Source organism: Dipodomys merriami, unplaced genomic scaffold (assembly GCF_024711535.1).
Source record: "Dipodomys merriami isolate MVZ:Mamm:240054 unplaced genomic scaffold, mDipMer1.0.p SCAF_72, whole genome shotgun sequence".
NCBI classification, from domain to species: domain Eukaryota; kingdom Metazoa; phylum Chordata; class Mammalia; order Rodentia; family Heteromyidae; genus Dipodomys; species Dipodomys merriami.
Genome location: NW_027206313.1, coordinates 33,674 through 58,379, shown reverse-complemented (window position 1 = coordinate 58,379; position 24,706 = coordinate 33,674). Strand labels below are relative to the sequence as shown.

Below are 24,706 nucleotides of genomic sequence, written 5' to 3'. Positions count from 1 at the left end.
AGATTAGAAATCGTGTGTTAAGTTTGAGGGCAGAAAGGAAGCTGGTATAGCTGTAGCAAAGTGAAATGGGTTCAAGACTGGCAAAGGCCAGTAGTCCTGGACCCATGTACACAATTTAGAGTTTGAATTTTATTCTGAGCATTGAAAGTTATTGAAACATTAAAGAAATAATGTGGATCATCTTATTAATGCTTAACATGTTGAGAATTGTCTGCCTGTTTCACTGTAGACAATTGCCTATTGAAGGACAATAAAAACAATTTGTTCTTTGAATTTTAGGTCCCACTGTATGTCTCCTAACATGATTCATTACTATGACTACTCTAAACTGATTACTGAACTATCTTCTGATCTCAGGTTTCAGATCGACAGAGCTATCTTGTCATATCTTTGGTTCTCTGTGTTGTCTTGGGACTGATGCTTTGTATGCAGCGTTGCAGAAGCAATTCTCAATTTGATGGCGATTACATTTCAAAACTTCCTAAAAGTAATCAATATCCAAGTCCTAAAAGGTAATATTTGCATTTTGTTTCACAATTTTTCCTTTCTTTCACTGTGCTTTTTACATTTTTTGTGAATTTTGGAGCAAAGGGTCACTGAAGTAACTACTTTTCCTAGCCATATTTTCCCATAATTTTGAAACCAAAATTCATCATTAGACTAGTGAGATTGTTCTGTACCTGGATGGCTGTGTGAACTTAGAATAGAAACACTGATAGAAAATTCTTGAAATGTTTTGATAGAGAAAACTATACAAATGTGTATATTCAAAGGAGGAGAATTGCCATTTTACTATAGTATCTATACCTATAATAACAATAGTACTAAAAAAATTTAGTACCACGTACTAAATTATTTGCAGTAAAATTATTGTGCCCAGTAATGATTTTTCTTGATATATTAGGTGTTTTTCTTCCTATGATGATATGAATTTGAAAAGAAGAACGTCATTTCCACTCATCAGATCCAAGTCTCTACAGTTAACTGGCAAAGAAGGTAGATTTTTATGTAAATATAACCTGTATACCCATATATACATGAAACTAGCTTACTTCTGGCATACGTTTAATGGCAGTGTTGTGTATGTGACCTTCTGCAACAAAAAAATGAATGCAAGTAACCTTTGTGTTTATGCTATGTCAAAGCCACTTTATCATTTCCACATTTTAAATCTCTTGTTCCTTTAAAAACCCAAAGGTTGGGGAGGGGGACCTAGTTTATTTAAATAGCAATGGGTAGTTTTGTTTGCACATGCTCCTGTTTAGAAGTATTTCTTTTTAGAAAGGGATGGTTGACAAAGTTCAGCAGATATGGAAAACCTGAATGTGCTCCCATAGCATCCTGTGCTTTTCTGCCTCCTCTTCCTCTACAGGTAGGACCTTTTTTGTCTCTAGTTTAGGACTGTGAGGCACTTTCTAGACAAAAATCTTACCTCTTTTATAACCCAGAGTCTATAATTGGGTTCCATTGTCCAGCAGTCAATAAATACTTACATTTAAGTGGATAGATATATACTGGGTTGCTATTTTCCTATTTCAACGCCTTTGAAATTTCAGTGCTTTTGTAATTAATGCTTATTAAGAAACTTAGAAATTTATCTTAATAGTAATATTAGAATAATCAATTAATCCTGTTTCAGTTAGGATTGCTTTCTTAATAATCACTGGCTGTGCTCCATTTTAGAACAGTATAACAAAGCAGCATGTGTCAGTTGATTAAATCATTCAGATAATCTTTCCTGAGCTTCACTCATTTATTATAATCAAAGCTTTCAGATTTATTTTATTACATATATGTTTATTTACGTAGGGTAGTAAATCTCTTCCCCCTTTCCGCTGTTTTGTTCCTCTGTTTTCCTTGTGGTTGTTGCATCTTTATAAGTGAAATTTTCCATTGAGGTACTTTATATATAAGAAAGTATAATTATAAATGTAAAGGTAAATAAATCTTTAAAACTCAACAGGCCTCTACATACATCCAGATTAAATAGAACATTATCCAACTTTGAAAACTTCTAGTCTTTTAATTATTGCCCATCCCCTCCTAGTACAGTCAGTATTTTGATTTGTAACTACTGTAAGATTTCTGTGCCCTTTTGAATATAGTTGTTTGTTCTGATTTCTTACAGTATTTCATTATACAAACATACCACATTTTATTCATGATTACATTTGGACTATTTTCATTGTGGTCACATAACTTTGAGAACAACATACTTATGCATTTCTGTTGAATATTCTCCCAGAAATCAAGCAGTACTTGGGTCACAGGGTGTGGGTGTGTTCAGCCTTGTAGTTTTCCAGAACACTAGATGAATTGGCCCTCCCCTTGGCTGTCTTATTTGTTCCACATCCTAGTAAACATTTACTATTTCAGGTCTTACAGCCATTGTGTTGGAAGTATATGAATTGCTAATTTGAGCTACATTCTTGAAGTTTAGAAATACGTTGATATTATGTTTTTTTTCCTTTTTTCATTTCTAGTTGGTGAAATTATGGCTATTATTTCTCTTATAACTCTTTAAGGCCTTTGCTCCTAATAATAGAATTTACTTCTGTTTTAAACAATGGTGTCATCATAGCTTATCTTTATAGTGAGAGATTTGATTTTAATTATGATTCAGCCATTCGTTTCTTCATATGTTTAAACACCTTGTAGCATTTATCACAGTCTAGTTGATTTTGCCTGTTTTGTACTAATTTTTACGTCTAGGCTCTGTTAGAAGGACCCAGGCCAGTTAATTGTAGTCTAAAAAGTTGTTACTCTCTTAATCGCTTTTAAGTGTGCAGTTCAGTAATGCTAAGTAAGTTCTCAGTATTAAATAAATATGGTCTCTGCAAGAATGAATCTCTGTAATATGTTCATCTTGCAAACCTGAAACCATATGTCTGTTAAATAAGAACTTTTTGTGTCATTTAACCTCTTGTAACTTCTATTGTATTTTCTGTTTCTGTGAATTTGACTACTTTAGATACCCCATGTGTGTAGAGAATTTGTCTGTGATTGGCTTACTTCATGTAACTTGTCCTTCAGGTATAGCTATGCTATAACATGTGGTTGGACTTCTTTTGTTTAAATATTTGGTTGTATGTATGCACCGCATACATTTCCTTACCATTCATCTTTGGATGGACATTTAAATCACTTTCCCTCTTGGCTATTGTGAGTAGTGCTTTGAAGAGGTCCCTGCTTACAGGATATAAAGCCAGAAGTGGGAGATCCTATCTGGTTTTATCTGTTTTTGAGAAACCTCCATATGCCACTTTACAGTCCTACCATCAGCATAACGAGTTTTAACACATCATCATGAGTACTTACATTTTCTGTTTTTCCTTTTCTTTTTAAATAGTACCCCTCCTAATGGATGTGTGATATCTTATTTTGCCTTTGATTTACATTTCTCTTGATTAGTGATGGTCAAGTAGGTCTTTTCAGTATGATTGTTGGCATTCATACATTATTTTTTAAATGTGTATTCAAGTCCTTTATGAATTTTTTATTTTTTTTTATTTTATTTTTTTGGCCGGTCATGGGTCTTGAACTCTGGGCCTGGATGCTGTCCCTCAGCTCAGGGCTAGCATTCTGCCACTTGAGCCACAGTGCCACTGTGTTTTCTGGTGATTTAGAGTTTCATGGACTTTCCTGCCTATGCTGGCTTTGAACTGCAATCCTCAGATCCCAGCCTCCTGAGTAGCTAGGATTATAAGTGTAAGACACCAGCACTCTTATTTTTTATTACAGATATTTATATGTTAGTAGCTACATGATTTACAAGTATTACAGATATTTATAAGTTAGTAGATACATGGTTTACAAGTATTATCATCTCTAATGCTCTATTACTTTTCTTTTTCATTTGTTCTTTGGCTACAGAAAATTTTTTGTTTTTGCTTTTTTTGGTTGCTGATACTAGGGCTTGAACTCAATGCTTGGGTGTTGTGCCTTAGTTTTTTTACTCAAGGCTGGTACTCTTCCGCCTGAATCAGAGTTCTCCTTTGGGCTTTTTGGTGAATAATTGGAGATGAGAGTGTCATGGACTGGCTGGCTTTGAACCAAGATCCTCAGATCTCAGCCTCCTGGCTTGGGAATGTGGCTTAGTGCTAGAGTGCTTGCCTAGCCCCAGAACAGACAATACAGCAGACACACACACATTCACACACACTCTCTCTCTCTCACACACACATTATATATCAGCCTCCTGAGTAGCTAGGATTACAGATGTGAGCTCTAGCACCCAAATATATGTTTTTAATATTGACGCAGCCCCATTTGCTAGCAAGTTTTGCCTTTGTTATCTACACTTCCAAGAAATCATCGTCAAGTTGAGAGTCAGGTAAATTTTCTGTATATTTTTTCTTATACAAATATTTAGCATATCAAACAATTACTAAGTAAAAATTAGCAACCGTCAGGAAATTTCACTTACCAGTGTTATTCCTCTCCCAGAGGTACTGTTTATGTTGACTCTTTGAAATAATCATTTTCTTGATTTTTCTCAATAATGCTATACCATCAATATTTAGATTCCTCAACTATATAACTTGATCTTTGCCTGTCTTTGAGGTTTTGGTAAATGGAATTAAACCATATGCACTCTATTTGTCTCATTTATGCCACATTATACTTGTAATCTGTTTACATGATTGCATTCATTTTTAATATTATGTCTTCAAACACTTACAGTAACTGATTAAATCACAGTGTATTTATTCTACCACTGGTTTAGGCTATTGGAATGAAGGCTGCTGTTTGTATACTAGAACACAGATGTGTGATTTTTCTTGGGAATGTTACCTGGGGCTGTAACAGTGTTGTATATTGTAGTTGATGTTTCCATCAGTACTGTGAGAGTTTTCATTGTTCTGTCTTCTTGCTAACACTTGGAATTGTTAATTCCATTGCAGTTACAATTTGTCCTGTACTGTCCTAATTACTGAAGAGGTTGAGTATTTTTACTTAAACCTTTTATTGTTTGTGCTGAAGTCAGACCCAAGTCCGGAGGCAGTTAGATGTTCTCCTATGGAGCCGTATCCCATATCTACTACGTAGGCCTCATTTGGTTTTCCTGACCTTTTAAAATTATTGTTTCTTCTTTTATAGGGTTATTTTTTCTTGTTTTTTTGACTTAATATGTGTTGGTCATTTAAATATGTTATAGGTATCTTATTTCACTTTTTTTTACTCTCTAAGTGAGACAGAATAGTCTTCAACTTTTATATAATCAGTTTGATGAATTTTTCTTTTATTATGGAAATGTTTTTCTCTTGTTTAGAATTTTTACTCCTTACCTGTGGATAATACTCTTGTATTTTTTTCTAAATGTTTACTTCTTCTCTTTTGTTTTCAATCTTAAATCCACCTGTCATTGATGCTGAAAAAAGATTTAGTTAGACTTCATGGCTTTAGCAGTTTTAATGCTTCGTTTTGGGGGTCCGTGGTGAGACAGGCCCTGCTGCTGAGGGAAACATAGTAGGGGAAAACTGCTCAGCACATGGCAGACAGGGAGCAGAAACAGAAAGGAGCCAAAATTCAACTTCCCATTCAAGAGTGTGCCTTCAGTGACCTCCTCCTCCTCCCAGCGAGCCCCACCTGCTGTGCTTGCCCACCTCCAAACGGTGCTGCCATCTTCGGATCCACCCTTCAGCACTGAGCTTATGCTGGACATTGAAGATCCAGGCTTAACAGTATGATTGCCAGTATAGAATGTTATGGATCCACCCTTCTGCACTGAGCTTATGCTGGACATTTAAGATCCAGACGTAACAGTATGATTGCCAGTATAGAATGTTATGGATCCATCCTCCAGCACTGAGCTTATCCTGGACATTGAAGATCCAGACGTAACAGTATGATTGCCAGTATAGAATGCTATGGATCCACCCTTCAGCACTGAGCTTATGCTGGACATTGAAGATCCAGGCTTAACAGTATGATTGCCAGTATAGAGTGCTATGGTGAAGTGGAGGTAGGAAGAAGGTCCATAGTCTACTCTGAAGAAGTTATGGTGTTCTGGATAGCCTGTATTCCAGGACAGACAGTGAGCAACACAGGTGCTTTTCTGTCTTGTTTTCACCTGAAAAAAGTCCTCCTAAGAGCTCTCACTTAAATCTCTGAAATGAACTGTTACTGTCCTTTGAAGTTTGTTAGGGTCTTCGATCTGTGGTGTGGTTACCTTTTTATCAGGACCTCAGTTATTACTAGTGCCCTATTCTGGTTTAAATCCTCAAATTTAACAGAATTTATTAGCCCATCTCTTCATTTTATAAACCTGCCAAAGCTTTGCCTCTTCATGCTGTATTTTGGATTACTATTTTATTTAATCTGTCTTTCAGGCCACATAGTCTGAGCTGTATCTAGTTTGTTATATTCGCTCTTAGAGGCTGGGAGCTGGGTTAAGTGGCAGAGAGCCTTCGCAGAGTTATTCTGTATTTTGTTATTTAAAAAAAATCTGTCTTTTAAAAATTTTTGGTGGATGTTCTCAAGCCTTTTAAAATTTAAGTAGTTATACCAAGGAATTGATTCAACAAAGCAATGTATGAATACAGTGCATCTTGATTAATGTCACTCCTCAACTGTTGTCATCTGTTCCTTCCAACTCACCCCCTTTCTCACTTTTCTTAATTTTGTAGGATATACATTGAATTTTTGAATGCATTCTGCCCCTTCTTCGTTTACCTTCTCCCCTTGACCCAACCTTACCAATTTCAAGTACCCATTTCTTGGTGTTCATTTTATTGACTTTGATTTTACCTTTCCCAGGAACTGTACTGTGTGAGTTCTCCCTTGAATTTTAGTTACTACATTTGTATACACTTGTATTTTATTTAAACATAGTAAGCATAATTGTCATTACAGTCTCTGATAATCCTAATATTGATTCTTACTGAATCTGTTCATATAATTGTCATACTATGGATACTTAGTGTGTTGTGCTGGCTATCTTTGGTATTTTCACTTTGAAAAATAATTTTTGTAGGGATATTTACTCTTACAGTATCACACATACTTATTAACATTAATAATGAATGAAAATCTTATATGTATAGTTGATATTCTTTGTGTCTACACAGCAGAGTACTCCTGTATTTTTGTCAGGATGTCTTACTGGTTTATCTTGGCAGATTGTAGGTTCCTCTTTCAGAGGGAATTTGTATTTGTTGTATAGTCATGTAACACTTTACATTCGAATCTTGTTAGGCACTAGCTGTTGATAATTTGAAATGCAAGTTCATTCTTTACCTAAGAAGATGGAGTGCTTTGAGTTTCCACATTATTGTGAGGTGCAGAGGGTATATCTTAGTACAGCTACTTGAGTGAGCCTCAAGATCTGATTTCTGAACCTTCTACAATACAGTCACAATCTATTCTTTCCTCCTCCTCCTCCACCTATAGTCCTACATTTATACGTATGTTTATCTTGTTATAGGAGAATGGGGTTAGGAATATTAAATGTGAGTAATGAAATTTTAGACGGAGCTATAACTATAGATATAGTTCTAATTTATTCTACATGCTAGAAGTATTTATTATTACTTGGTCATATATGTACTGCATGTTCAAACAGTTTTTAGATTTCAGAGTTTGTAATTTTAGTCATAGTAAACAATTAGAAAAAAATTACCAGATCTCTTTCTATGTGTGTTCCTGGATCTGGCTTGTTGCATACTTTAACCACCTGTATTACATTGTGTGGAATTTAGTCTTTTAGAGAAATACTTAAATTATCTCTAGGTTTGGTTATTGAGTGTGTCATTTTTCTCATCAGATAAGAGGATAAGGCTGAGCTCAGAGAAGGATCCTTCTTAGGTTGATAACCGTTTGTTAAAGTCATAACAGCTATATAGTGTTTATGTATTTAAATAGACATGAAGACTATTCACTTTCAAGGTTGACAATCAGTCTTCAAATAACTTGGATCAAATTCAGAATAAGAGCAGTACTGTGGGGCTGGGAACGTGGCTCAGTGGTAGAGTGCTTGCCTAGCATGCATGAAGCCCTGGGTTCGATTCCTCAGTACCACATACACAGAAAAAGCCAGTAGTAGCTCTGTAGCTCAAGTGGTAGAGCACTAGCCTTGAGCACAGGAAGTTCAGGGACAGTGCCCAGGCTCTGAGTTCAAGTCCCAGGACTGACCAAAACAAAACAAAAAAAAAGAGTAGTACTACCTCTGCCAGCTTACTAGTTTAAAATGAATAAATATATGGTTATTTATATTACCAGTATCTATATTTATATTATAAATAAATGCACAGGTTATATACAATATCAATTTATTAGTTCTATATTAATGGACTAATCACTATAAGGTGATCTTTCCTAGTATTTTTAAAATCATACCATAATCTGCTTTTCACTTTAAACCTTTTTTTTCTTATAGTAGATCCAAATGACTTGTACATCGTAGAACCCCTTAAGTTCTCACCAGAAAAAAAGGTAAGAGTCTCTTGTTTATGGTAGATTGAAAAGTGTAACACTTTTAGGGAGTCCTACTGTTCATTTCCAGTGGTGGTAATGTTGCAGGTAATGCTTACAGAGGACAGCAAACTGACCCACAGTTCACTGTAGCCCATTTTTTGTGATCTTGGTTTTAAAGGATATGAGACCTTCCTATACATCCTTTCAACGGCTTCCCTGGGCGAGAGTCGTAATGTGCTTGTCAGGCGCAGTGCTTGCTTGCATCCTGACTGCACCCCTCGCAGCAGCCAGCAGGTGGCAAGGCTCCACTTTTTAAATGAGGAAACGGAAACACACTTCGTTTGTGTCTCCCTTAAATGACCCAGTTTAGGGTGCAAGGTTCAGTATGTACTTAGGGTGTTCGCCTGCCTTTAGCGGTGTTCTCTCTATGACGTAGAACTAAGACTCACTCTCACCTTGGACATTTTCTACTGTGTAAGTTGGGTAAGGAGTCAAATAACAGAAGGTTGGTTTTTCATTTGGGAATCAAGGACAGACCTTTCAGGATTAAAAACACTTAAGATGTGTGTAATGTAACCAGTGTAACACTGGGTACCTACGTAACAGCTATTCAGATGTTGGCTGCCATTCTAACTGTGTATTCATAGGTGGCAGGTAATCAATTAAGAGTTTAGCTTGAGTAGAATTTCCCAAATGGGTAGGTAATAACTTCCACTGTGCCTGTGTGTCCGTGTATATAACACTACTTTACTTCCCCAGATGTTGGCACTTTGCTGGCCTTAGCTCAGCTCTCACAGCTGTTTAATAAGGTCATGTGGAGGTCTAACTCTATCCTTTCTTTTGTTTATATTAAAGAAGAAACGCTGCAAGTATAAAACTGAAAAAATTGAGACCATTAAGCCTGCAGATCCATTGCACCCAATAGCCAATGGAGACATAAAAGGAAGAAAACCTTTTACGAACCAGAGAGATTTTTCTAACATAGGAGAAGTTTACCATTCTTCTTACAAGGGCCCTCCGTCTGAGGGAAGCTCAGAAACTTCATCACAGTCAGAGGAGTCCTATTTTTGTGGCATTTCAGCTTGTACAAGTTTGTGCAACGGACAGTCCCAAAAGACAAAGACTGAGAAGAGGGCTTTAAAACGAAGGCGGTCTAAAGTCCAAGACCAAGGAAAATTGATAAAAACTCTAATACAGACTAAGTCAGGATCATTGCCAAGCCTGCATGACATAATCAAAGGAAACAAAGAGATCACCGTGGGAACATTTGGTGTTACCGCAGTCTCGGGACATATCTAAAAGTAATTGAACTTTTCATACTGGCAACATTTCGTCGTTGTTCTTTGAAGAACACTCTGTGGTATTTGAAGGGTTTGGGGGAGGGAGAAACTATTGGGAAAAGTATTCAGAAATTATGATTTCTGCCTTTTTAAAAAGTAGACATGATCATGTCAATCTTGGTTAATGAGCTACAGTTTTACAAGGCTGATCACTTCCTACAAGGATAATGATAGACATTTTATAAAGATTTTTTTTCACAGATTAATTACTGGGACAGAAATAATTTGGGACCGCAGTTCCTTGGGTGGGATAGGAATGAAAGCCTAAACCTCTTCCTTTAGCTTTGTTCCTGTTTCTTGCACCTTCCCATATTTATGTGCCTTTTGTCTATTTATAATGCCACTGGAAGAGGAGGAGGGGGAACCTTTCTGTCATTTGATTTCTTTTGTAACTTTGTTAGGGTTTTGAAGCTGCAAACACTACAAGGCTTTAAGATGGTCTGTGCCTGGAGCTCACTCAGTAGTGTGGGTCAGACAGTGTAAATCCTAAAGGCTTGCCAACTAGATCTTTGCTTAGCAAACTCGCTGGAGAGAAACACTAGCTGGAACTTCCTAAAGTCCATTCTATTAGGTAAATGATGAGGTTCTTAATTTTATTTTCACATAACTTTATTTGGACTGCATTGCTTTTTTCTTAGTTACTAACAATGAGGGGGGAAAACAAGAAGATCTTTTCTTGCCAATGACTGGTATTTGCAAACACACAGTTTAAACATTTGCAAAGTTTTCTTTAACTGCATTACAGTGTAAACATTTACAGTAAATAGTCCCTAAACCTTTATATCAACGTGAGACCAGGTCTCATGACAGAATCACTGCCTGTGTGCAGATGCACAGACCAGTGGCGAGTTTGTCAAGCCTCATCTATTTGGCAGTCCAAAGGCGTTATTATTCCTTGATGTTTGCTTTGTATTGGCTACAGTGTGCAGAGATACACGTGTGTGCTGTCAGTATGTCTGTCTGTCTTTGCGTTTTTTCCTTTAAAAAATAGTGGATAGTGACTGTGTTTGAGCAAAATGATTTCTTGATGTGTGATTGTGCAGTGAGTGAAAAATGTTTCTTTGTGAAAGAGAGAGAATTGAACATTTTGTGATGTGAGATTTAAGTTATAACTTATTGAGCACTTTTAGTAATAACTTTTTTAACTTGTCTAATACCATTCTCAAGGTATTGTTTGTAATGTGACTTATTTAAAGCCTTTTTTTTGTTTGTGTGAAGTTGCTGCTTTAGGGGAACAGTATGTTTTAGAAGATTAATTTTTTTTTTCTTTCCAGTCTGCACAGTTAGCCATTCAGAGCAAAAGGGCCTGATTATATAGAAGGCCCTTGAAAAGAGGTCCAGATACAAACAGAGGGAGAGGGGGAAGAGACACCATCTGTATGTTGGGGGGAGACTTCCAATGTGTAACTACAGAGCTGTAGTGCCATTAGAAACTGTGAATTTCCAAATAAATCTGAACACTTGTCTTTATTAATTACTGGCTTTTCTGTCCTTTGAAAAAATGACATTTTAAGCTGATTTCTAAATAGAAAAGTGGTAAATTTTTGCCACTTTCAAAGCAAACTATAGCAGCACCCTTGTAAATACTGATCTCATTTCAGTCAGCTGTAAGCTATACTTACACGTAAAGATGTGGCTCCCTCTGCAGTCACGATTTCACCTTTCAAACACTAAGATGGCAGCTTGGTTATTTAGTAGAGTGTATATCTGTGCTTTTCTCTTCCTAGATACCATCTTCAAGACTACTGGTTTTAACTTTTCTATTCCTAAAATACAGCCTCTTTCAAATATTTTTTGATTCAGGGAATTTTTGCTTCTTAGTATAACTAGTGAAGGAGAAAAACAGTAACAAAACTTAAGGCTACTTATTTTCCTGTTTGCTTTCCATCTCTCACCGTGGCACTGGGAAATCAAAACCTTACTGAGCATCACATTTGTCACCTTCAGAGGGTTCTGAGGACCAGGTGTGCTAATTAAGTATCACACTCCTCCCTCCCCTCCCGTCTGTATGCTCAAGGATATAGTCCCTGCCAGCAGCGATGTGTGCATGGTGTGAATGTCTGTCTACCCCAGCAGTGACAGGTCCTCAGGGAGCTGTGTGCAGATGTGCTCCCAGTGTCTCCATCACCAGGATCCTGTGACACCTAGAAACACTGTCTCCTTTCTCCAGTGGAAAGCCTTGTCATAGCTCATGCTTCAAAACCATTAAGTTAGCATCATATATCTAATTTCTGTTGGTTGTTTATTTGGGGATTCTGATGATTGAACTCAAGACGTAGCACGTGCTGGGTGAGTCCTCTATCACTGAGCTATACTTGTTTCCTGTGCTTTTTTTGGGGGGGGGGTGTTAGTCATGGGGCTTGAACTCTGGGCCTGGGCACTGTCCCTCAGCTCTTCAGTTCAAGTCTAGCACTCTACCACTTGAGCCACAGCGCCACTTCTGGTTTTCTATTGGTTTATTGGAGATAAGAGTCTTACAGACTTTCTTGCCTGGGCTGGCTTTGAACCATGATCCTCAGATCTCAGCCTCCTGAGTAGGTAGGATTACAGGTGTGAGCCACCTGCGCCTGACTCCTGTGCATTTTTTTAAGACTAATATTCCTTTCTTATATTTCCTTCATTACTTCCACTCTGCCTTCTGGAACCAAAAATTTATTATCAGTAGAATTTCCTACCATCTGTCATTTTCTCTCTGTTTGAAACTACTTCTGTTATAAGTTTTCAGGAGTTTCAATCTAGAGAGAGGCTATGTTGTTCTCTTTAATTAATCCTTACAGCCACTATAAATAACTATCCCCTTCCTCTTAAGATTTCTCATTTTGAATCTTGTATCAGCACATTATCTACTGTCTCTTTTTATTTACATATTCTCTTTAATCCTTACAGCCACTATAAGACAACTATCCCTTTCTCTAAAATGTCTCACTTTGAATCTTGTATCAACAAATTATATTATCTACTGTCTCTTCTTCTTTTCAAATAAACCAGGGGGCTGGGAAGGTGGCTCAGTGGTAGAGTGCTTGCTTTGCATGCCTAAGGCCCTGGGTTCGATTCCTCAGTACCACATAAGCAGAAAAAGCTGGAAGTGGCCCTGTGGCTCAAGTGGTAGAATACTAGAGCTGAGGGACAGCGCCCAGGCCCAGAGTTCAGACTCCACAACAGACCCCCTCCCAAAAAAAAAAAATCAAATAAACCTATTTTATCTCATTCTTAGGATCATTCATTTCAATGCTGAAGTTATTCTTGATGATTTCAACACATGACCTAAAATTTCCTAGTTTATTTTCTTTCTCCAATGATTATGATCTCTACTGCAACTGACTGCTTACACTAATGATCACACATTGTTGTTTGCAGTATTCATGATCCTTAATACCAATTTCAAGCATCCAGCTCTGACCTTGGCGTTTATTTTTTAACTCAGGCTTCTTACATGCTAACCCAGCAATTCCTTCGTCCTATCCGGGCTTATCAGTCTGTTAGTTACACCACTTTAGCCTCTTACTCCCTTGAAATCCTTTGTCCTCTTGCTTATCTAGCCTGAATTCCATAGTCAGTTGTGAAAATTGTTCCTTTTTTCTGCGTGTGGCACATGTGTACTTGGAAGCGGAAGCAGGAGGATGAGAAGTTCAAGGCCAGCCTTTCTGACATAACATGAGCGAGCCTATTTCATAAAAGGAAACAATTGTTCCCTTTCAGATACCATCAGACTTCCTTGCCTGTCTCTTGCCTTGATACACGTGCTCAGAAGAGCTAAACTCTAGCTAAATCAAACTTGCTGCTGCTGCACACCTGTGTCCGCAAAGCTGAGGCAGGCCCGGTGGAGTCCCTATTGGATCTCAGGTCATTTCATGACTTTATCAGAAGTGTGCCCTGAATGCAGCTCCTGCTTCTCCACAAAGACGATGTTGTACTTACAGACTATCTTCCCAACCCGAGGACCATTGCTTCAGTTTGTTTCCTTCCCTCCTTTTAAATGGATCATTCTTGTTAGCATACTAATATTACTTCCATTATAAACCATGTTGGCCCACTTCTCCCTCACTACTGTCACCATTCTACTAACACTACTTGTTACTCTAAGACATTTTGGAGCTGGGCACCAGTGGCTCACACCTATCATCCTAACTGCTCAGGAGGCCAAGATCTGAGGATCGTGGTTCTAAGCCAGCCTTGGCCAAAGTCTCTGTGAGACTCTTTCCAGTTAAACACTCAAAAAACAGAGTGGCACAGTGGCTCAAAAGTGGTAGAGCACTAGCTTTGAGCACAAAGAGGCTCAGGGACAGCATCCACGCCCTGAGTTCAAGCCCCACAACCCTCCAATAACGACAAGACATTTCAGTGTGTTGGCCAGCCTGGCTTTGAACTTCTGATGGAATGAATGCTCCTCCTGCCTCAGCCTCGAAGGGTCTGAGACTGCAGGTGTGCCCTTCATTCACCTCCTGTCCTGACAACTCTGCATCCGTAATTTCATGTTGCATAATAAATGAGTGAGTGGTTCTCAGTTGTCAACTTGGCCCACCTGCCGCATCTCCTTCAGCTGGTAAGTCTCTCATTGCAGTACAGTTGACCTTTGAACAAGGCTGAGGTTAAGACTGTTAACACCACTCAGAGTGGGAAATCCACCTGTAATGTTGATTCCCTCAAACCTAACAGCCAGTAAGTTGCCTTTGACTGGAAGCCTTTCTACTAGCCAATAGCCGTTTAACGCATTTTGCATGTTATATGGGTCATACATGCTAAACATGTGACAAGTGGGAGAGATGACTTTATTTTTTGAAAGAAATGACGTCTATGGAACAAATGCTTGGTAAGAAAAGACTAAAGCTGTACTATTGAATTAGAACGAGTAGATTAAGCACAGGATCACCAGAGAGTGTACAGCAAGCTGGAGGACTCTGAAAAGATGTGAGCAGCAACTTCTACTCCCTGGCCCTGACAGGTTGGTAGTGCCCTTACATCCGGGGAACATACCATCTTTGTCCCCCTCCCCATGTTTGCAGAGGCTCCCAGACCCTCCTTTGAAGCCTGACTGGAGCACCTCAGGGCTTGGTAACTGCGTTCTCAGGCAGAGCTCATGAGCCTCCGTGGACCCCAGGTGCAGACACAGAGCAATAGAGTATTCATTGTCTGCTGGCCTTGCCGCGGGCTGATCCTTTCTTGCTAGGCTCCTGTCCTCCCATCTGGCATATGTAGTAAGTGCCATTGTATCTGGGGAATATGTCATGTTCCTTTTGATTTTTAGAGCAACTCACAGTAAATTCCTTGAGACTCAGAGGAGACTGTGACCTTGGGCTTTTGAACAGTGTTGGGATTTGGGGACTCTTGGGGATGGACTGAATGCATTTTACATTGTGTGATGGTCTTGAACCTTTTGAGGCACGGCGTGGAACGTCATGCTTTCAGGGTGTGTTTCAGTGTCCAATTTATAACTGGCCTATATATTATGGCCAATCTTGAATGAACTTCTTTTGATTGGCAGGAGCCTGAGGAATTAATGAAGCACACCTCTGGTGTGTCCCTTTGGGGGCATTTCCAGGGAGGATCAAGTGGGGAAGGCCCATATAGACTGGGAGCACAGGTGAAATCAGAGCAGGGGAGGAGGCCGCCAGCTAGTACAGGCCTTCTCTCTGCTTCCCAGCTACTGTTCTCATCGTCACGGCCCCGTCTCCCAACAAAAACAGGTTATTGCTCCTTTAGATGCGTGTATGTCCTCGTCATGGAAAACCTGACTAACACACCGTCATTTACAGGAAAAGGGGTGGAATTGGAGAACGTAAGTTACACAGAGAAAAGCAAGTATTGCATGCTTTCTCTCCTATGTGGACACTAGAAAAGATGACCTGGAAGCAGGACTGTTAGCAACTGGGAAGCAGGGACTGTGGGAAGGGAGAAGGAGAAGGGAGGGGGAAGGGAAAGGAAGGAGGGTAGGTGGGCAGGGTCAGTACAGTAAGTAGGCATACCTGAAAATGTCACAGTTAATGCCATTTATGCAATTAAAATACGTTAATTGTCTTAAAAGCATATGCTGCGATGACACTCCACTGATGACCGAGAGAAGGAAGGAGAACCCTTTTCTTTCTAGGCTTGAGAAGGTGTAGGATAATGGCTTTGAACTATCTTGGTGGACTAAATATCTGCACCATTTTATCAGCAGGAAAGATGATGATAGGTAGTCATGATTTCTGATTCAAGTCCATGGAGCCAAATGTACTTACTTTCATGTAAAAGGACAAATCCTGATTAAAAGCCACAGCAAACAGCTTTTCACAAATGGAGTTGGGGTCATGAGAGGACTGACAATTCACCCCTCCAGCTGTTGCCTGGCTCTTGAATGACCTGAATTTACCTTGCCCAGAAGCTCAAGACACATACCGAGACCTACCGAGACTTACCAAGAAGCTCAAGACACAGACCGGTCAGACCTTTTACAGCATTCCCAATGCCTTATCTTCTAATAAAATAAGGAGAAATGTTACTATCCAGTAACAAGGAGAGACGATGATTTGCACACCAGTGTCCCTTGTCCTTTGCCCTGCCGAGATGACTGGCAGCGTGGGTGGTCACGTCAACTGCTCCGGGACTCTTAAGATCCCATGAAGCCCACTTATTTTTTTTAACAAAAATACCCTCTTGGCTGTGTTAAGCTTATTAGATTTTGGCCTGATGAATATGCTGTCTCAACTCAAAGTAGTTTAAGGAAAAATATGGTTCAATAAGATAAAAACCTGATTGAGTTAAGGCTAATAGATAATAACAGTTGCCCTAAAACGTTACTGTCTAAAAATAGCACTTGCTTTATAGAGTCTCGGGGAGAGGACAGCAGGAGTGTAACAGGTATTCGGGGTCCCCCTTATTTATTCCCCTTGTAGCCTTCTCTAGCTTCCTACCATACGTTACTCCTTAACTTCTTTGATGCTTATCTCCAACATTAGATTGGCAGTCTCAGGAAAATGGAGATCTTGTTCACTGCCAGAACAATGCCTGCTGTAGACTCTGAGCTCCATACTTACTTTTGAATCCATTGTAAATTAATGAATTGATAAAAGGCTTCCAGGATCCTAATTACCGAATGCCCCGAGGAGGAAATTGCCTGTCAGCCTGAGGTTTAGCTTTTCAATAGCCCACACTGAGTACTGTTGTCTATCCATCAGACCCTGAATCTTTCTTCCTTTTCTGCATGGGGAGGGGGGAGGGATGCCCACCCATTAGACAAACTTTGACTGCAAGAATTAGAATAAGAAAAAATAATAAGGAATTACTGGGCACTGAAGATTATTGATAATACTTACTCTAGCTTCAAGGCTGAGTACATCTCTGTGGTCAGTGTTACTATTATCCTTATTTGAAATATGGGGAAGTTGAGGCTTAAAGGTGCTAAGAGACTCATAGCTAGTAAGTGGTAATGCAGTATATATGTATTTGGTTTACCTACTGCTATGTAACAAACCACCCGAAATGCAATGGTTTAAAACAATCCATTGTTACTTATCTTGGTTTAGTGAGTGAAAGGGACTCGGCTGAGAGTTCTCTCTTGTGGACCTCTCATATGATTATACATAGGTGCAGTGAGATGGAACTGATCTGAGAGTCCCAGATGGCTCCCAAGCCTTGCATCAAGTGGATTGGCTAGACTTTCAACTGTCTGTCTCTGTCTCCATGTGACCTTTGCACGTAGTTAGCGTGACCTCAGGACAGAGCTGTGGGTCAGCAGACATGTCTGTGTGACTGGCTGTGGGTGCTCGCTTTGTCAGTCCCCCTGGAAGTCTGCTGGGTACAGGGAAACACTCAGATTCTATGGGAGAACATAAATACATGTGAAAAGCAGGCTCACCAGAAGTCCTGTTTTCAAGCCAGACATCATGAACCCTGGCTGAGCTGGCAGGTGATGTATGCGCAAGGCATCCCGACGGGGAGAGACTGGTGACCCGGAGAGCCCTGGCCCTATTCAAAGGTTACTTGCCACTCAATGCCAGCTGACTTTGCCTTCCAAGACTACAGGCCCCGGGGCTGAGAAGGTGGCTCAGTGGTAGAGCGCTTGCCTTGTATGCATGAGGCCCTGGGTTCGATTCCTCCGCACCACATAGCAGGAAAAAAAAAGCCGGAAGTGGTGCTATGGCTCAAGTGGTAGAACGCTAGCCTTGAGCTGAAGAGCTGAGGGACAGCGCCCAGGCCCAGAGTTCAGGCCCCACGACTGGACCCCCCCCCCAAAAAAAAAGACTACAGGCCCCCTGTGCTGTATCCTCTGAACTTTCGAGGGAATCTAGTTCCCTTATTTTTGCAAAAAAGAAAAAAACCCAAAAACAAAAACCCCTGAATTGGAAGATGATGGTAGTGGTCTAGCTCTCGGGCTGCAGCTGGTGCTGCTGCTCCGGAGCCCGGGGGTCATAGCCACACGCCTTGGCACAAAGTGCCAGGTCTTCCTGGCCTGGGGTGGGGGGACCCTTACCATGACCACATGTCCCGTCCCTTCCCCCGCACGCACTCGCGGCTGGAAATAGAATAAAACCAAGTCCTTGCTCTCTGGGAAGAGTCAGCAAACGAGTGAACATACAAAATGTCAGCTGATGGCAGGGATGGCGGGATCGAGACTCACCGTGTTCATACACTACTTGGTTGAATGGTGGCTCCTTTGCACAGCTACTTAAAGAGAAACAAGGGTTATCAGATATAAAAATCATTAAAAATGCCCGACAGCACCAGATACCATGAACAACAGTGAGAGCAGCGAGCCGCAGGGATGCAGGCCACGGCTTCCCTGCGGTCCTGTCATGCCAAGGGCCCCCCACTCGGCTGACTGGTCACTTGGGATTCAGCTTGAGTATCGCAACCACCACGGTGCTTGTCCTATGGTCTCCTGCCCTCCCCATTCTGCTGGGGCCGGGGAGGAGGGTGGTGGTGGTGGTGGTGGTAACCTCCTTGCTTCCCAGGCGCTGGGCCTACCCTTAGTACCACCTCTTTGTTTGACTGTTTTGTAAGTTTACTTAGCAGTAAACCAAGTAAGGTGGCATACATAAATGCATGTGCTTCATTTTAGAGGGGAGTTCTTCATAGGAGTGTAATACTGCCTTACGTTTCTAGGGCACTGCAGAAATCTGGTTGTGAGGCATCTCATTCCAGAAGCATATTCCCCATCATGCACATGCACACATGAGGCATTGTCCCTTGCATCGACATGTAGGGCTTTGTGCGCTTACCCCCAGCAACTTACATAAACAGGATGCATATTTATCATTGGCAGGCACCAAACATACAAGTTCCCCTACCACAGCTCGATCTCTAATATCTGCCTTTCTGTGTGCTGTGGTTCTGTCTGACTAACTTCTCTGCCTAACTTCCCAGCGGTTGAAGTCTCCTCGTCTAGTCAGTCTTCTGAGATGCGTGGAACAAGATGAGGCCATCTTTCTTTCTGCCGCTCTGGAGCACACACATGTTCCACTGCATGCTGGAAATGCCTGAGCTCTAGAGCCAAACCACAGGATGCTGTGGGCAGATCAGCCTCTGATCTGTCTCACCTCTGGAAACCTTGACTTTCAAGCTGTGTCAGAGCCCTCCCCCAACCACAGCAACCAGGACTGACCCCTACGCAGGGAGAATACCACCTCTGGTAACAGGTGACTGCCCCGTGGCTTGTGTCCTGGAAGAATGATTGACTACCTGAGCAGGTGTCACTGTCTAGCCTTGTCAGAGGAGGGACAGGTGGGGAGAGGGGCTGTTAACTCAGCAGGAGTGGCCAGAGGTTCTGAGCAAATTGAGCAACTTACAAGATCTGCTCTTTATCTTCAACTGGTTATTGGCTGCCTATGATTATTTGGATGGACTGGGCAAGGCTTTTGTTTGGACGTAAAGTTAAATGGATATGACTCTTTAAGCCCTCTTGCAAATGCAACCACCATTAAATTTTTCCACAGTTTCCAATGCTTGCTTTTTTTCCACATAGAGGAAGTTTCCCATTTGATCGGTCCAGTCCATCATTGTTTTTCATTTGATGGATTCTGCTTTTGCTGTTAAGTCTAAGAACTTTGATTGTAGTTACTGATGTGGGTCTTGTACATGTTTTTCAAGTGTTTGAGCTATTCTAGTACTTTTGCCTTTCTAAATCAAGTTTAGCTGAATCTTGTCTCTGCAGAAATCAGCTTGTTGATTGCTGGGTTTGGGGGCTCATGCCTGTAATCCTAGCCACTCAGAGGCTGAGATCTGAGGATTGAGGTATGAAGCCAGCTCCGATGGACAAATCTGAGAGACTTAGCTGCTGTGAACCACCAAAAAGCTGGCAGTGGAGGTGTGGCTCAAGTGATAGAGTACCAGCCTTGAACAAACAAACAAAAAACTTAAGCAAGAGCTTGGGCCCCTGAGTTCCAGAAAAAGAAAAGAATTCTGTCCATTCCTCAGCCTCAGTGCGCGTGTGCTTTGTGTCCTCTAATTTAGCACACATCTGGGGGCATTTCAGAGTTTTTCACAATCTAAGAGTTCCATCAGCGCCTCTCAGCGTCGATGCTTATTTTCCAACTGTGGGCGCCAGAGTTCACAGAGCCGGTCCACTTTATCTCCGGCAGACGGTGCTGAGGAGCTTTTCTCAGAGGAGGTGAGTGATTGATGGTAGAACCAGAACACTCTTTGCCTACGGCCCTCTTCTCACCCCCACCTGGTAACTGGTATCCTGTATTGGTCCTATCCAGAATGAGCATTCCAGGCCGATGGGATCACTTCAGACACCTTGGGGCAGGTGGATGGAACGTACGGTGTGGTGTAACCTTCCGTATCCCTTCTTCGCTGCTCACCATCCTCATGGCTGGGTTGTTATCTGAGCGCTACCTGAGGTTCCCCACGGTGATACGCTGTGCAGATTCCTTCAATATGGGGACATCTTGATTCCATTGTCTTCCCACACCCCCCCCCCTGTGCCTGGTGAGCAGGTGTAGTTGGGATGGGCAGCTAGGCCTCCTGATTTGTCTCAGCAGTCTACAATTTGTGTCGCGCATCAGCTGCAGTTGGGGAGAAAGGACTAATGGCGAGAAGTCACCCAGGAGAGGACTAAGAAATGAAGGCCCCCTACCCAGAAAAGAAGACGACTTGGGGTGCGTCAGGAAGGTCTAGGACTGCAGCCGCCCATCCTGCCTGTGAGTGGGGAACCCGGCAGGGAGGCGGCGAGGGGGAAGGGGGTTTGGGGCGGGGATGTCCGTTGCTAACCGAGGGTTTAGCAGTCTGGAAAATGTAGCTGGTGATCAACTACAACTTGAGGCACTTGGGGACGTACCTAAAGAAAAGCTGTGTTCTGGGGCTGGGAAGCACTGTAGGAATAGGGAGGTGTCTCCTCACCCAGGCAGGCTCACTGTCCACACTGAAGCTCGGGGGAGTGTCCGGTGGGGGGCTAGATGGTAGGCTGGCATGAGCCCTCATGCCCGGAGCCAGGACCCCCACTGAGGCAACGTTGAACGTTCCTCTTCTCAGGGGCCAGCAGGACAGTTTTGTCAGTGGAGCTCGGGGCAGGGAGCATCGTGGGTGACCAGCTTGCCTCTCACAGTCCCCATGAGGCGCATGAACTCAGGTTTCCTGGGGATTGGCTTTCTTGTTTTCAGCATGAAGTTGTGGGCTCAATGCGTCTCTCTCGCTTGATTTTTAAGCTGACATTCCAACCCATAATAATCTGGCTAAAATCCCACTCCCCTCCCCTGTGTTCACAGATGAGAGCACTTGGAAGCTGTTAAGAATTAAGTAAAAAAAAAAAAAAATTCAAAAGGAAAAGGATTGTTGATTCAAGAAGGAGAGGAGTGAGAACACATTCAGCCCTTCTGCAGGACGGGAGGTGTGAACAGAGCGTGCTGGAGACCTCCACATCGCTATTAACTGTTGGTACTTACCATTGGTAGGAACTAATTAACCATTGGTGTTTGTTTGAGCTCTCCTGGGAATTGGTGGCAACCAATCTCCAGCCATGATCCAGTGCTGTATACATTAGGGAAGCATGGAGAGCAGGAAGTAGGGCCGGAGAGAGATCCACACCCAGACCTCTAACCTAAACCTACTGCGTTTAACCCTGAGTCTGTTCCCGTGTCCTCTGACACAGCTGGTGCTGGGGCCTGACAGGCTGCCATTCATGCTGCTTCCTGCAGTTTGAGAAGGCCCTACCTCACACCTCCACTCAGAATGGCCGTGACATGCGTGGTAAGCCAGCAGGTTAGTGCTCATTCCAGCGACTGAACGCGGAGATTCCTTCCAGTGCTCCCTGCCCTGGCTGAACAAAGATGGAGAAGAGTGTGCGCAGGTAGAAGGTGGTAACAGAAATGGGTGCCTGTGAACTAGCGAAGGACTCTGTGGCGTAGGAGAGGAGAGGTCATGACACTTCCTAGCTTCTGCCTTCCTGCTACAGGAAGTGCCTCCCACCCCTCCAGCCACTTCCTCACCCCACCGCCCCTGCTTCACTCTAGAACCCAGTGTTGGGGAAGTAAGCTGGCTCTTCCTCTGTGTGTCTGCTCTCCTCCGGGTCCTTCCACTGTGCTGGCTGTGATGCTGGTGAACAGCTCGGGGAGGCGTGGGGTCTGGGCTGGACACCCGCGCCTTGCACAGGTCAGCACGCAGCTGGACAGAGGCACTGCTGGCACAGATAGGGATGGCGCAGAGCCGTGCTGGATGTTAACTGGGAGCTGTGCTGGATGTTAACTGGGAGCTGTGCTGGATGACTGACTGACTGGGAGCTGTGCTGGATGGCTGACTGGGAGCTGACTCTTATCTCCAATTAACCACCAGAACACTGGAAGTGGCACCATGGCTCAAGCAGTAGAGTGCTAGTCTCGAGCTGACGAGCTGAGGGACAGCGCTGAGGCCCAGATTTCAAGCCCCACGAACAACCAAAAAAAAAAATAAAGAGCTATGGCTCTCTACCCCCTGGCTGAGCCTAGCCTTCTGTTATTACTCCAGGCCCTTGACAGACAGCAAACCACAGCCCAGTCTCTGAGACAGCTTGCTTGACAGTGACTTCTCATGACCACCCTCCTCCCCGCACCCCCCAGGTCCCAACAAGATAGGAAAGCTCTGCAGGCCTCCAGCTGCCTGCCCTGACACCCTCGGCCTGTCACTCGAATCAGTGGGTGACAAAAGCAAGCGCTTTGACATTGAAGTCAGCCTTTGGTGTGTCTGATTTCCCACAAACCCACCATGACATGTGATTGTGCAGTGAAGCAGTTCAGACTTCAAAAGGGGCCTCATAAAAAAGCCCACAAGACCCGGCGCCTCCAGTCTGAAGAGATGCTGTTCCAGCTCCTCATGCCCTCTGACACCCCGCTCCACCCCGCTCCGGATGGCTGGTCTCCAGCGTTGTCCCCTCATCGCTCTCTTTTGAGGCCCTCTTGGGGTTAGAACATTGGCCTCCTTCCTCCTTCCTCCTTTCTTTCCCCCCTCACCCCCCCCTGCAGTGAGCCTGCAGAAGAATCTTGATTCTCAACTGCCACGCCTACTCCAGTGGAGTCTGCTTAGCATGGGAAACCATCTATCAGACCAAGATAGGGGCTTCAGAGACCTATCTCTGAGTTTTGGGACTTCACCGAAGTCTACCTCAGAGAATGGGGCTTTACAGAGACCCATCTCCAAGTTTTGGGACTTCACCAAAGTCTACCTCGGAGAATAGGGCTTCTAAGAGGCCTACTCCTGGAAAGGCTGGCAAACCCCTGGGAAAGATGTGTTTCTGCCTTTCTTTTCTTCACTGTATGAGTGCCTATTAATCTTTTACTGTTTCTGCTGTTCATTGTACTTACTCATTGTCAACGTTACCTTATTCAAAGCTCTTTCTTAAGAGTGTTGACGGGCTGGGAAGTTGGCTCAGTGGTAGAGCGCTTGCCTTGCATGCTCAAGGCCCTGGGTTCGATTCCTCAGCACCACATAAGCAAAAAGAAAAAAGCCGGAAGTGGCGCTGTGGCTCAAGTGGTAGAGCGCTAGCCTTGAGCTGAAGAGCTGAGGGACAGCGCCCAGGCCCAGAGTTCAGGCCCCACGACCAGACCCAAAAAAAAAAAAAAAAAAAGAGTGTTGACGACTCCAATATCTGATGAGTGTCTTAAAAATATGACTAACTCACCAGAGTTAAGTGCTACCCTGAAACCCCTCTTATGGAGGCTAGTAGACAAGCCATAAGCAAATATAAAAGTTTTGGGGGGTTCACAAAGTCACTTCAGCAGAAGGAATTGTTTGTAAGAGATTTGCAAGAAGCTGTAGGCGCGGCTAGAACAGAAGGAATGTATGGCAATTGCGGAGATAACTACTTAGGAGAAAGAACTTCCTGTTACTCTTTTTCATTTACTAAGAGACTTGCTAGATCTAGGCCTCCGTAACCTTACTGTTAAAGAAGGAACAGGAAAGATCTTATGGGACAATTAAGGCCTCTATAGTAATAAGGTAATGGTGAGATGGTGACAAACGTCGAAACCCATTATATTTCTTAGAGATAAGCCGGAAACAAGTGCCTTTCAGGTGACCAGCTGGTGACCACTAAGAATGAAGCCCTGCAGCAAGATTGTGTAAACTTTTGCCCTTTTAGGCGACCAGCTGGTGACCATCCAAGAACGAAGCCTTGCAGCAAGATTGTGTAACCTTTTGCCCCTTTTTCTTATGAAGACTTCTGTTATAAAAGTTTGTTATCCTCTGCATTAAATCGCGCTCAGCATCCACTCCTAATGTGTGTGAGTTGTCTGTTTGCCATCTCCCCACCTATTCCAGGTTCCTTCCCTAGGTGTCCTCTGTCGTCCCAACAGAACCCAGTCCGCGGCACTCAACCAGAAGTCCTGACTCTGGCCTGAGACCTTCTGCGCTCATCAGTCTGAATTTATGAGTTTTCCATCCCATGGGGGCAAAAAATTAGACACAAAGATGATTTCTTAGTACTCAGTACCATCTTGTCCTTCTACCTAGGAGCCTAGAAATCGTCATAATTTTCCCAGGTATGTAGTTCCCCAGTTCGATTC

At 42.5% G+C, this 24,706-nt stretch overlaps 1 protein-coding gene across 7 annotated transcripts in view; it reads left to right on the top strand.

Moving 5' to 3' along the window:
• Positions 1 to 11,229, top strand: part of LOC138818203 (SUN domain-containing ossification factor-like) — a 66,242-nt gene extending 55,013 nt beyond the window's left edge. For 4 of the 7 annotated variants that reach the window (XM_070009179.1, XM_070009176.1, XM_070009178.1 and 1 more), the window contains 4 exons: positions 358 to 512; positions 905 to 996; positions 8,378 to 8,433; positions 9,271 to 11,229. In XM_070009179.1, the coding sequence (XP_069865280.1) occupies positions 358 to 512; positions 905 to 996; positions 8,378 to 8,433; positions 9,271 to 9,714 (747 nt within the window). In that variant the 3' untranslated portion in view covers positions 9,715 to 11,229. Of the gene's footprint in view, positions 1 to 357; positions 513 to 904; positions 997 to 1,281; positions 1,373 to 8,377; positions 8,434 to 9,270 lie in introns of all 7 variants that reach the window. The other 3 variants (XM_070009177.1, XM_070009174.1, XR_011369007.1) reach the window with 2 other exon arrangements.
• Positions 11,230 to 24,706: the final 13,477 nt, after the last annotated feature.